Source organism: Mastomys coucha, unplaced genomic scaffold, assembly GCF_008632895.1.
Source record: "Mastomys coucha isolate ucsf_1 unplaced genomic scaffold, UCSF_Mcou_1 pScaffold12, whole genome shotgun sequence".
NCBI lineage: Eukaryota > Metazoa > Chordata > Mammalia > Rodentia > Muridae > Mastomys > Mastomys coucha.
The window spans coordinates 41,777,421-41,790,081 of NW_022196894.1; the positions used below are offsets into that span (position 1 = coordinate 41,777,421).

The 12,661-nt window shown below is 41.4% G+C and overlaps 1 protein-coding gene across 6 annotated transcripts in view; it reads right to left on the reverse strand.

The window, feature by feature from the left end:
* Gramd1c (GRAM domain containing 1C) overlaps positions 1–12,661 on the reverse strand; it is an 89,029-nt gene that overhangs the window by 39,325 nt on the left and 37,043 nt on the right. For all 6 annotated transcript variants that reach the window (XM_031363948.1, XM_031363944.1, XM_031363949.1 and 3 more), the window contains 3 exons: positions 11,120–11,223; positions 10,443–10,538; positions 7,958–8,038 (listed from right to left, as the gene is read on the reverse strand). In XM_031363948.1, coding sequence (XP_031219808.1) covers positions 7,958–8,038; positions 10,443–10,538; positions 11,120–11,223 — 281 coding nt within the window. The remainder of the gene's footprint in view (positions 1–7,957; positions 8,039–10,442; positions 10,539–11,119; positions 11,224–12,661) is intronic.

The following is a 12,661-nucleotide window of genomic DNA, read 5'->3' on the forward strand; positions in this document are numbered from 1 at the left end:
AGAAGGGGAGGGGAGGGGGAGGGGGAAGAAAAGAAAGAGCCAGAGGATCAGAGAGTTTGCTGTGAGATTGTCTCCTAGTAATGTCGTAAGCTATACCAGTAAAGTTTCACTAACATGTTTGCCCAAACATGAGCTAAACCGATGACACCAATGAGCATGTCAAACCACTAGGGGGGAAGCCCATGAGCTTCATCCTACAGAGTACTCCAGGCAACCAAGTAAAGCTGAGATCAGGAGTTCAGGGAAGCACACACTGGTTGTCCAGTGACAAACAGTCAACCCCGAAACCATATATGCAAGTGATACTATAGGGACTCAACATGTTTTATATGGGACTACAAGTGTATATACAATTACATATATGCATGCAATAACAGTTGATGAGTAATGAAGCCATCAAGGAAGGAGAGTGGGAGGGGTTATACAGGAGGGCTTGGAGGAAGCAAAGGGAGGGGGGGAGTTGTTGGAATTAAAATGCAGCCTCCGACTGGAGAGATGGCTCAGCAGTTAAGAGCACTGACTGATCTTCCAAAGGTCCTGAGTTCTAATCCCAGCAACCACATGGTGGTTCACAACCATCTGTAATGAGACCTGATACCCTCTTCTGATGTGTCTGAAAACAACTACAGTGTACTTACATATAAAATGCAGCCTCAAAGCTAAACAACAAGAAAACAGAAACAAATGAATTAAATGTATATGTAAATTAGGATGACCCCTTAATGATTCTGAAACAAATGAATCTTTTTTTGTCTTTTTTTTCAATACTGGCTTTCTCTCTGAACAAAAATAATTACAATGTTTTATTAAATAGGCATACTTCATATTCAGATACCAAATCCTTATTATTTTAATAAATTGATATACTTAAAATGTATTTATTGAGTATCTGATACATGACATACATAACTCATTACTCAAACTGGCATACTGTAGAGAGCAAGGGGACACATTTAATGTCCTGACCCTGTCGGATATGTAGGGCCTAGCAGGTTGAGACTCTGTGGAGTTAGTGGAGACGGATGTCACCAGCTATATGGTAACACTGAGCTTTGTCACTGACTATAAGACAGTGAACGAGACAGACATGGCCTTTGTCCTCCAGGTGTGTATAGCCCAAGCAAGGAGAATGAAAACAAAACAAAGAATTGTAATCGCAGCCAATGTTATAAATGGGAAATGCAAAATGGAAGCAAAGATGAAGGCTACTTGGGATTTATTAAGGAGACTCAGAAGAAGGGGTGGGAAATCAGAGATCGAAATTTGTGGAACGTGTTTGAAAACTACTGGTCACACACAAAAATATAGAACAATTAAGGGAAGACATTGAAACATTTGAGCCATAGGACCCAGATAATGAGTCCCTATGTAAACCTTTGAGGCAATAATTGTTAATGAGGCAATAATTGTTAAGTGAGATGCAAAAATAAAGTGGTAAAGTCCTCTTTACCACACACACACACACAAAAAAGTAAAAATAAAAGTCACAAAAACAATCCAGTCACAGGCACATATTTTAAAAGCACAACTTTGGCTGTAGTATTGTTGAAGCTTGGACAAACTGTTTCTGGAAAGGGCCATATAGTAAATATATGCTTGGTGAGCCATATGGTCTCTGTTGCAAATGCTCAACTCTGCTGGTGTCATGTGAAAACATAAACAAATGAGAATGGCTGCTTTCCAATAAAACTTTATTTATGGGCACCAAACTTAGAATTTCATATGATTGACAAGTATCAAGAAGTGTTATTCTTTTGTGTGGTATGGGGAAGGTGGGGGGGCGTTGCATGCACGCACTCGTGTACACACACATGCACACACATTTTAAAAAATGTAAAAGCAACTAGGCATGATGGCACTTGGGAGGCAAAGGCAGGAGGATTATGAATTCAAGGCTAAACCTGGTCTGCAAGGTGAGCCACTGTCTGAAAAACCAAACCAACTACCCGCAGGAGTCAGGACTGGCTGGCGGGCTCCAGTGTGAGATGCGGGCTGCTTTAAATGAGCGGACGTTGGGTGGAGAATAGCCTGGTCTTCTTAAACTTTGGTTGCATGGTTTACTACCAAAGCCGGAGAAAGCAGTGGTTGTACCACAGGAGCTCAGGGAGCTGGCTAGAAGTGCTAACTAAGCAAGGATAGTAAGTGCAAGTTTGTAGAAACAAGTGTTATAAATCACTTCAAAAACAGGCTGACAGACAAACACCAGACACTGGAGACTCCCGTCAGGAGTTAATACTGGAAACACACGATCCTTTCCTATGTACTGTAACAAAGGAGTCTTATGAGTTGGAAAAAAAATAGTTCTATTAAAAACATTTTTTTCTTCTTTCTTTCAATGAGAGATCTCATGTACCCCGGGTTGGTCTAGAATTTGCCACAACTTCTGATTCTCCTACTTGCCACTCCTCAGTACTAGGATCGCAGATACTCTGTATTCTGTACACACTAGGCCTACCCTCTGCTACTGAGCTACACTTCCAGCTCTACAAACATTCTCTGTCAATGGCAGCAGTATGAGTCTAGATCTTTCCTTCTTCTGTGGACTTTGCTGGAAAAATAAATAAAACGAGTGCAAAAGCATGCTGTTTAAAATATAATGTTTCTACAAGGCAGGTGTGTTGGTGCATACCTTTAATCCCAGCACTCAGAAGGCAGAGACAAGTGGATCTCTATGATTTTGAGGCTAGCCTGGTCTACATATCACTATGTTCTAGAACACTCAGGGCTATGTAGAGAGACCTGGTCTCATAAAAACAAAACAAACAAACAAACAAACAAATCTTTCTTTTAAATCAATTTGTCTTTAAAGTGTTCTCATTCAAGAAGTAAACAAAATTTGCATATTTATATTTAGGACTTTTTCTTTTTTCTTTTTTTTTTTTAAGAGTATCATACAAGATCAATAAATCAAGAGCCATATGAGGTGGCACATACCTTTATCAATTCTTAGGAGGCAGAGGTAGGAGGATCTCTGTGAGTTTGAGACCAGCCTGGACTATATAGTGAGTTCCAGGCCACTGCTACATTGCAATACTACAATAGGTCCTTGTCTCAATAAAAAGAAAACAAATCTAGCTAATGTAGCTTTTATCAATCTAAAAACAAAAGCAATCAAAAACTGAAAGCAAGCCCAAGGTTTTAGTTTGGGTTTCTATTGCTGTGATAATGACCATGACATCATCAAGTTGTAGGAGAAAGGAGTTGATTTCATTTTACCACACTCAGGTCAAACTCCATCCCTGAGGTCAGTGAGGGTAGAAACCAACAGAGATGAGTTTAAACAGAATGCATATATATACATATATGTGTGTGTGTGTGTGTGTGTGTGTGTGTGTATACATGTGTATATATATATATATATAAAATGTTGAGTCAGAATCTCTCACTGAACCTGGAACTCAAAGACTGACTCTGATCAGCAAGCCCCAGGGTGCCTCTGTCTCTGCCTCTTCAGCAATGGAATTCTAGGTGTGCACTGTACACCTGTTTTTATCTGGGTGCTGAGAGTCCAAACCTAGTATCTTAGTTAGGGTTTTACTGCTGTGAACAGACACCATGACCAATGCAAGTCTTATAAAGAACAACATTTAATTGGTTAATTGGGGTGGTTTACAGGTTCAGAGGGTCAGTCCATTATCATCAAGGTGGGAGCAGGGCAACATCTAGGCAGGCATGATACAGGAGAGCTGAGAGGTCTACATCTTCATCTGAAGGCTGCTTGTGGAAGACTAACTTCCAGGCAGCTAGGATGAGGGTCTTAAGCCCATGCCCACAGTGACACACTTACTCCAAGAGGGCCACACCTCCTAATAATGCCACTCCCTGGGCCAGGCATATATAAACTATCACATTCTACTCCCTAGCCTCCATAGGCTTGTCAAAACACATGAGTCTATGGAGGCCATACCTAAACATAGCATAATGCAAAAATACATTTAGTCCAAGTTCAAAAGTCCCCATAGTCTACAACAGTCTCAACAATGTTAAAAGTCCAAAGTTCAAAGTTATTATTAAATGAGAGTTTACATGGCTAGTGCTAAGAATGAAGTGATCAAAAGGTTTGACAAGCTCAAGTAATATGAAGATGGTGGTTCTCCAAACATGTAAACCAAGAATACAGAAGGCACCATATGTGCACATGCACACACATACACACCTGCCTAAGCACACACATGTGCACAATAAATGCTAAACTTTTAAACTGTGTTTCTCTTATATGGTTAGTCTCTTCAGTCTTAATTCCATTTTGGTTTTTCTTTGTTTGTTGAGATGGGGTTTTCCTAATGTGCCCCAGGCTGGCCTTGAACTCTCAACTATCCTGCTTCAGTCTCCCTATCATCAAAATCATAGGCATGCACCTCTACCTCATCTCTTCTTTACACTACATAGATATGGTTAAAGTTTGTTGATCTTTAATATTTTCCAAGAAAACTTTTCATTCTATTGATGCCTACCTTACTGTTCTCAATGACTTTCGTCTCTGCTCCAATGTTTATTATTTCTTTGATTCTGTTTATACCAAGTTTATTTGCTCTCCTTTTTGTAATATTATAAAGCCAAAAGGTAGGTTGGTCATGGATTCAAGATTCACCTTTTTAAAAATATATATAACAAGGCAAGTGTTCACAGTGATGACTTCCCCTCTAAATGGTGCTTTGGCCTTGTCCTGTGAGATGTGATCTCGTTTTGTTTTCGTTGGGCTCATGAAAGGATTTGTTTTTATAATTTCCTGTGGGGGAAACCCTGCTATTTAAGGTTGCTGTCTACAATGTCCAGGTATGGCACCAAAGGGAGGGCTCCCTTTTCTAACGGGCCTTCCTCTTCTCTTCCTGACCTTATCTGGGGAGCATGACCCCTACACCTTCTACCTGAGGAAGGTTACTGCAGTCTTTGGCAAACTTACAAGTTGTTTCCTCTTTCCCAATAAGAACCTGCCCAGCAAGCACCTGGGATTCCTGGCATGCTTTCCCATGCAAATGAGGCATTCCCAGTACCTTAAGCACCAGCCAATGATTTACATTCAAGTTGAAAACTCCTTCCCATTCTCCAAGGTTCATTTATAGCCCGTGTCCATCCCGAATAACCAGCCGTTTCTCTGAAGATTGTCTAAGAGAGCTGTTTCTTTGAATACTGTCTGAGAGAGCTGTAACACTAAAATCCTCAGAAAAGGCCTTCTCCCCGAAGCACTCACAGCTGCACCAGGATCCTGCAGACCCCACCAGTTCCTCCCTCCAGGGAGGAGATGGACACAAGAAACCACAGTTCCCTTGTGATTTCTTCTTTTACCCAGTGGCTCTGTAGGAATCTTCTATTTAATGTCCACTTTCTAGTGAACCTCTGGTTCCTAATTTCAATCCACTGTGACCAGAGAATACATTCTGCATTACTTTAGTCTTTTTGAATGTACTGAGGCTTGTTTCATAATCTAGGACTAGGGTCTGTTTGGAGAATGTCCACATGCCCTTGAGAAAAATGTGCATCTGTTGTTGTTAGACAAAACATTCCATAGGTGTCCTCTGGTCCTGGTTAGTCATGTTGTTGTTCTCTTTACTATTGATCTCTGTGTAGTTGTTCCCACTGCTGAAAGTGGGGTATTGAACTCAGCTGTTACTGCTAATTTATTTCTCCCTTCAATTGTTTGATTTTGCTTTATGTACATTAGGGCTCTGGTACTAGCTGCATATGCATTTACAACGTTTATGAATTCCAGATGATTTTGCCCTCTACCAATGTAGGTGCACACTCCTTGTCTATCACTTTAGTGTTAAAGTCCACCTGGTGAGATGTTTCTCATCCACACTGTTCTCCATTTGCATGTCTTATTTGCTTTTTTCACTTTTTTTTTCAAAAATCTTTTTTTTTTTTAAGATTTATTTATTTTATGTATGTGAATACATTGTAGTTGTCTTCAGATACACCAGAAGAGGGCATCAGATCCCATTACAGATGGTTGTGAGCCACCACGTGGTTGCTGGGAATTGAACTCAGGACCTCTGGAAGAGCAGTTAGTGCTCTTAACTACTGAGCCATCTCTCCAGCCCCTTCTTTCACTTTCAAGACGCCTGGGCTTTGAAGCTTTTCTGTCTCAGGCATAACACATAGTTGGGTTGTGTAATTTTTATTCCATCAGTCTTCAGGTCTTGAGTGCACTGTTTGATTCATTTATATTTATATGAGGATTTACATATTAAAAGGTCATTTTACTGAATGTACTGGCTAGTTTTATGTCAACTTGACACAAGCTAGTGTCATTAGAGGAGGGAGGCTCAACTAAGAAGATGCCTCCGCAAAGTCCAGCAGTGAGCAAGCTTGGAGGGAGTTTTCTTAGTGATTTATGGTGGTGGGCTCAGCCCGTTGGGGGTGGTGCCATTCCTGAGCTGGTGGTCCTGGTTTCCATAAAGAAGCAGGCTGAGCAGCAACCCCTCCATGGCCTTTGTTTTTTTGTTGTTGTTGTTTTTTGTTTTGTTTTTTTTTTTTTTTAGTTTTTCGAGACAGGGTTTCTCTGTGTATCCTTGGCTGTCCTGGAACTCACTCTGTAGACCAGGCTGGCTCCAACTCAGAAATCCACCTGCCTCTGCCTCCCAAGTACTGGGATTAAAGGCGTGCGCCACCCCCGCCTGGCTCCTCCATGGCCTTTGTATTAGCTTCTTCTACCTCTAGCTTCCTGCCCTGTTGAGTTCCTACCCTGACTTCCTATGGTGATGAACTGCAATGTGGAAGCCTATGCTGAATAAACCCTTTCCTCCCCAGCAGTAGTCATGGTGTTTTATCACAGCAATAGAAACCCTAACTAAGACACTAAGTGTGTTTTGCTTATAAATGTGTGTGTCCCTTTATATTTCCATTATTAGCTTCTTATGTGTGAAACATATTTTCTGGTTAATCATTTTACTTCCATTAATGATTCTTTTAATATTTTTTATTGTGGTCATTATCTTAGGGATCTTAATGAGCACAGTAACTTATAGGGGTGGGGAATATAGCTCAGTGGTACATAGAGGAGGCCCTGGCTTCAACCACCAGAACAAAAACAACAGTTATGGAGCTGGGGAGATAGATCAATAGATAAGAATGCTTGCTGGGGAAGGATGAGAACCAAAGTTCAAATCCCAAACACCCACGTAAAATGCCAGAAATGGCTACATATACCTGCGGCTCCATCCCTGGGAGATGGAGCCAGGCAGCTCCTGTGCTTGCCAGCCGGCCGGCCTAACCAGTCAACTCCTGGATCCATGAGACCCTGTCTCAAAGCAGCGAGATGGGTAATGGCCCAAAACAGCATCAGACATCCTCCTCAGCCTCTGCGTGCATGTGCGTCTGCGCATGCGCATGCCACATTACCCCCCCCCTTCATGCTTTAATTCACACTTGTACTTCATTTAGTTATCCATCTAGTTGTGTAGGAGTGTGTGTGCATGTGTGCTGTGATGTACATGTGGAAGTAAGAGGTTAGTTTGTGGGTGTCAGTTCTGTCCTTTCACAGTATGAGTCCTACAAATCAAACTCTGATCATAAGGCTTGGTGGCACATGCCTCTGCCCATTGAGACACTTCTCTAGTTCCTAAGTTTTCAATTTTCTTCCTCTCCTTCTTTTCTTTTCTTTTTACAGGTGTGTGTTTGGGGGGGGGGGTGGTTGATAGAGTCTCACTATGTATCTCTGACTGTTCTGGAACTCTTATCTGTAGACCAGGTGGGCCTCAAACTCACAGAGATCCACCTGCCTCTGCCTCCTGAGTGCTGGGATTAAAGGTGTGCACCACCACACCCTGCTCTTCAATTTTTCTTCTTGAATTTGAAAAAGAACCCCAAAACAACTAAAGATCTTTTGCTTTAAATTTTTGAACAGTCATCAGAATTGATTCATGAAGATAAGAAAGGGCTCTTCGCATATCCTACTGAGATACACACTAGCCCCTAGTGTGTCTCCTTTTAAAATGCATTTAGAATGAACACTTACCTTATCTAGTAATACATTCTGCCACAACCTAAATATGCTCAGGTAACTTCTGTCTCTGGCACCAAAAGATGTAAAGAAAAACTACAAAGAAAAATATGGAGACAAATTTAGTACTGGAAAAAATAAGAGGAGATGCCACGCACACTGTGTGACAGCAGTATTTGAGGCGAAAACTTCAAGGAAGTCAATCTCCTGCCCCCCCCCCCATTGTCGCCTGGCACCCCTAACTCAGAGGTAGCCTAGATATGTCCTCATACTCGTGTGCTAGGTGCTCATCAAGATATGATTTATTAACAGCTAGACAAAATTGAACATTGCTCTCTGACCTTTACCAAAGTTCCAACATCTTAGCCAAACCCTGGCTTGGAATTTATCCACCTAGACTAACTGCCTCCTGCATTATGGGTAGGGCATTGAAGGTTACAGATGGGAGACTTATCCCAGGGCAAGGTCAAGCAGAATCTGCAGCTGAACCACTCCTAGGAATTAGCAAGAGAAAGGTTTCTACTGGCCTAAAAGATTAGCATACTGGGCATTTTACTGAGGATGGGCGGGACCTTGAGAGAGAAAGAAAGAGAGAGAGAGAGAGAGAGAGAGAGACAGAGACAGAGACAGAGACAGAGACAGACAGAGACAGAGAGACAGAGAGAGACAGAGAGACAGAGAGAGACAGAGAGAGACAGAGAGACAGCATTCAGCATTGAGGATTCGAGATTCGAGATTTCGACCCAGTGTGTTTTAGATGGCCTCAGAGGTACCTCGACTACTGAGCTGCCAGATTTTTCATTTTGCTTTTGCAATGACTGTAAAAGTCTCATGCCATTTTTAAGAAATACATTCAGATAGCACACTTCTTGTTTCGTGTCTGTTTATCACCAGCCGAATCCCTTGCACACCTGGCCAGAACTCATCGCCCTGTGGAACCAGGGCTCTCCGCTGAAAGCCGGTCCGTGGCAAGGAGAAGAGTCTGTCAGGATCTTGCTATGACCAAAGCCAACCACTCCCAATTTTCCACAGTTTTCACTTACCCTTGTGTTAAAAGAAAGACAAATAGTTCTTGCATAAATGTTTTTATAAACCCTGCCCTATAACAAATAGTATCTTGTAGTAAACAAATTTCAAGCACAATGTTGTTGCTTTTTTAACTAGGAAAATGGGCTAAGACTAGACAGCTGTTTGTTTATCATAATTTTCTCAAATTAATCTAAGTAAATTTATAGACTAAAATGGAAGTGCTTTTATTCTGAACTTTGAGATACGTTGCCTGTCATGCCTGTCAATTGAGCCCTGTATAAACTGAAAATACAAGTGGAATTCAGAAATGCCTATATTAATGATATAAATTTTAAGTTATGCAATTTTTCAAGTTTTAAAAACTACTCCAAAAATATTGGATCTCTGTTAACAGTGCACATAAAACACCCAAGCTGAACTCAGAGGCCTATGATGTTATAGAAACAAGAAAATGAGAAAATATTCAATCTATAATTCTGTGTCTCTTTTTAACCTAATATATTTCTCCACATTTAGCTATTTTTGTAAAGTCATATTTAAAGTTGACTTCAATAAGAAAGTGCAGCAAGATGCATCCTTGAGTGGAGCCACATAGTGGCTTCTCTTCCATTGGCCTGGTCAGTGACTTCCTATCACAAAGTGCTCATCTACAGGAAGGGGAAAGCGAGTCCTTTGCTGGAGTGATGGAGAAACTTTCACACATTGATTTGGGTATTAATGCTTTCAACAGACGGATTTTTCAATTCATTAACCTGAGCCCTTGGGGCAGTGGTGGCAAATTTTAATCCTAGGAGGCAGGGGTAGGTGGATCTCTGAGTTAGAAGCCAGCCTGGTGTACAGAACTGAGTTCCAGGACATCCAGGGATACACAGAGAAACTGTCTCAGAAAAAAATAAATAAATAAAAAGCTGAGACCTAGATATACATTCTTTTTTTGTACTTTTGCTTTTGTGGTAGCTTGTTTTTCAAGACAGGGTTTTTTCTGAGTATCCCTGGCTGTCCAAGAACCAGTTCTATAGACCAGGCTGGTCTCCAACTCATAGAGATCTGCTTATCTCTGCTTTCGGAGTGCTGGGATTAGAGACATGTGCCACTGTGCCTAGCTTCAGATATATATTCTTTGTAGAAGATACATTCTAGCACTTTTGTGTATACAGCATATAGCCTAATGATTACGAATGTCCCTGTATCCTGTGCATTTCTTTATTTTTATTAGCATACAAAGAAGAAGATTTAATTGTGACATCATCAAAAAAAAAAAAAAAACCACCTCCCACTGTCTTTCCCACCTCTGGCTGTCCTGCATTCTCCTCTGCAAATAGTAACCATTTAAACATACAAGAATCTATTATAGAATATCCCGTGTCTTCACAAGACACTGTAACTTCAAGAGCTACCTGCATTTCCAAAGCTATCTGTGTAAAACAGATCTCCCTGTTATTAATCTGGCAAAGATGGAGAAATGGCTCACCTTTTCCCCCTCCGTGATGATCTGGATAGCATTTGGGATGAGTCGAGCGGTTTTCTCCTTGGTCATAAAGGTTATATTCTTTAAAGCAATAGAAATCTAAAAACACACACATAAAAATAAATGCTTTTTAAAAACTGAAATGCACATTTTCAGAGGCATATACAACCCTGAATACCAAGTGTTGCATCAATCTAATCCAGAGTATTTGGCTGAAAGCCCTGCTTCAAGGATTTACACACACATGCTGTGTTCTCTGTGAACATGAAGCCAGTGTCATCAAAGAAGAGGGGCCCTGGGTGGGTCAAACACTCTCCCTTCAGTGTTACGCCCATCAATATGGGGATCTAATATTAGGATTGGGTGTGAATGACGTGGGAGTTCAGGGTCCACATTTAAACCCTCAAGTACAATCTAGACAGTCTGTCAGGTAACCATGGTTTTGACAGCCAAGCCCCTTCCAACCTAACTGCAGTAAGTGCAAATGGGGCTTGACGTGTTAAAATTAGAAAAGTACATTATACATTTGTGTATACATAAACACATTACACTTACATAAACATAGACAAATATATATGGTTTTACTTTTGAATCATCTTAAATACCTTCCTTTTAAGAATACTGTTTATTCTAACTATGCAGTTATTTCTATCAACAAATCAAATGCAAACATATCTTACTGTAGTTTCCCATCTGAAGATGTTGCTATAGAAACACAGCCAGTTTTCTGAAAGGTACAGCCGCCCCTGAAGCAAGATATCCTTCTGAAGAGCACAAGCATAATCTATGGAGACGAAGAGAAGAGAAGGTCATTCACAAAAGTCTGACAACTAAATAAACCTTATACTACTTCAGCTCGTGGGATGCCATCCCTGTCCTCACTCATTCATTCATTCGTTTGTTCATTCATTCATTAATTCATCCACACATTCTAGGCCAGCTATTTTGTTGGGCACTAAGTTCATCGGAAATATTTCTTACCCTCCTGGAACTTTGTAAATGAGAGGTAGGCATGATGGTCGATACTGTCAACCTGCTAGGATCTGGAATTGTCTATGAGATAAACCCCTGGGCATTCCTGTGAGGGATTGTCTCAATCAGATGAATTGGGCAAGTGAGACCCTCCCTGGATATGGGTGGTACCATTCTATAGGCTAGGGTTCCTAACTGTATACGATGGAGAAAACTCGATGCTTCCTATCATGAGTGCGATGAAACAAGCCACCTCCAGTGCCCAACACCAGGACTTCCACATCATAATGGACTATGAGCCAAAATGAAGATGTCTTCCTTCAAGTTGCTTTTGTTGGGGGATTTTAGAGCAGCAACAGGAAAGGTAACTACTACAGTTCAGGAGCACAGTTGCTCGTGTTAGGGAAGGCACAGGGTGGGAGCAGGTTGGACAAGCAGAGAAATGGGATTCACTGTGCTCAGCTGCTCTCCCCTCTAGTTCAGTTACAGGACCCAGCTCATGGATGGAATGGTGTGACACACCCAGAGATATGTCTCCTAGGAGATCAAGTCCAATCAAGTTGTCAGTGAAGATTAACCATCAACAGATACAAAGACAAGTAAGATGGTGGCCAAAGTGTAAAGGTATATAACAAGAGCTGTTATACAGCTGAGGTATGGAGAAGCATTATCAGGAATGATTTCCCTGAATAAGTAATCTTTAAAAAGAATCCAAAGATCAATAAAGAGATGGCCGAATTATGATAGACCAGGACATGCACAGGTCTCATGGTAGAAAAACACACAGCACATTTGGAAGCTAAAAAGCTGGGCATGGTGGCACACATCTTTAATCCCAGTGCTCAGGAGGCAGAGGCAGACAGATCTCTGTGAGTTTGAGCCTAATCCACATACTGAGCTTCAGGGCAGCCAGGGTTATATAAAGAGACCTTGCCTTTTTTTTTTTTTTTTTTGAGACAAGGTTTCTCCGTGTAGCCTTGGCTGTCCTGGAACTCATTCTGTAGACCAGGCTGGTCTCAAACTCAGAAATCCGCCTGCCTCTGCCTTCCAAATGCTGGGATTAAAGGTGTGCGCCACCACCGCCCGGCTGAGACCTTGCCTTTATTGTCAACTTGACACAATTAGGATTACCTAGAAGTGTCTCAGTGAGAGACTGTTGAAATTGATTGGCTGTGGGCATGTCTTAGGAGACTGTCTTGATTACACTGATTCCGGTGGGAAGACTAAACCACTGTGGGTAACACTGTTCC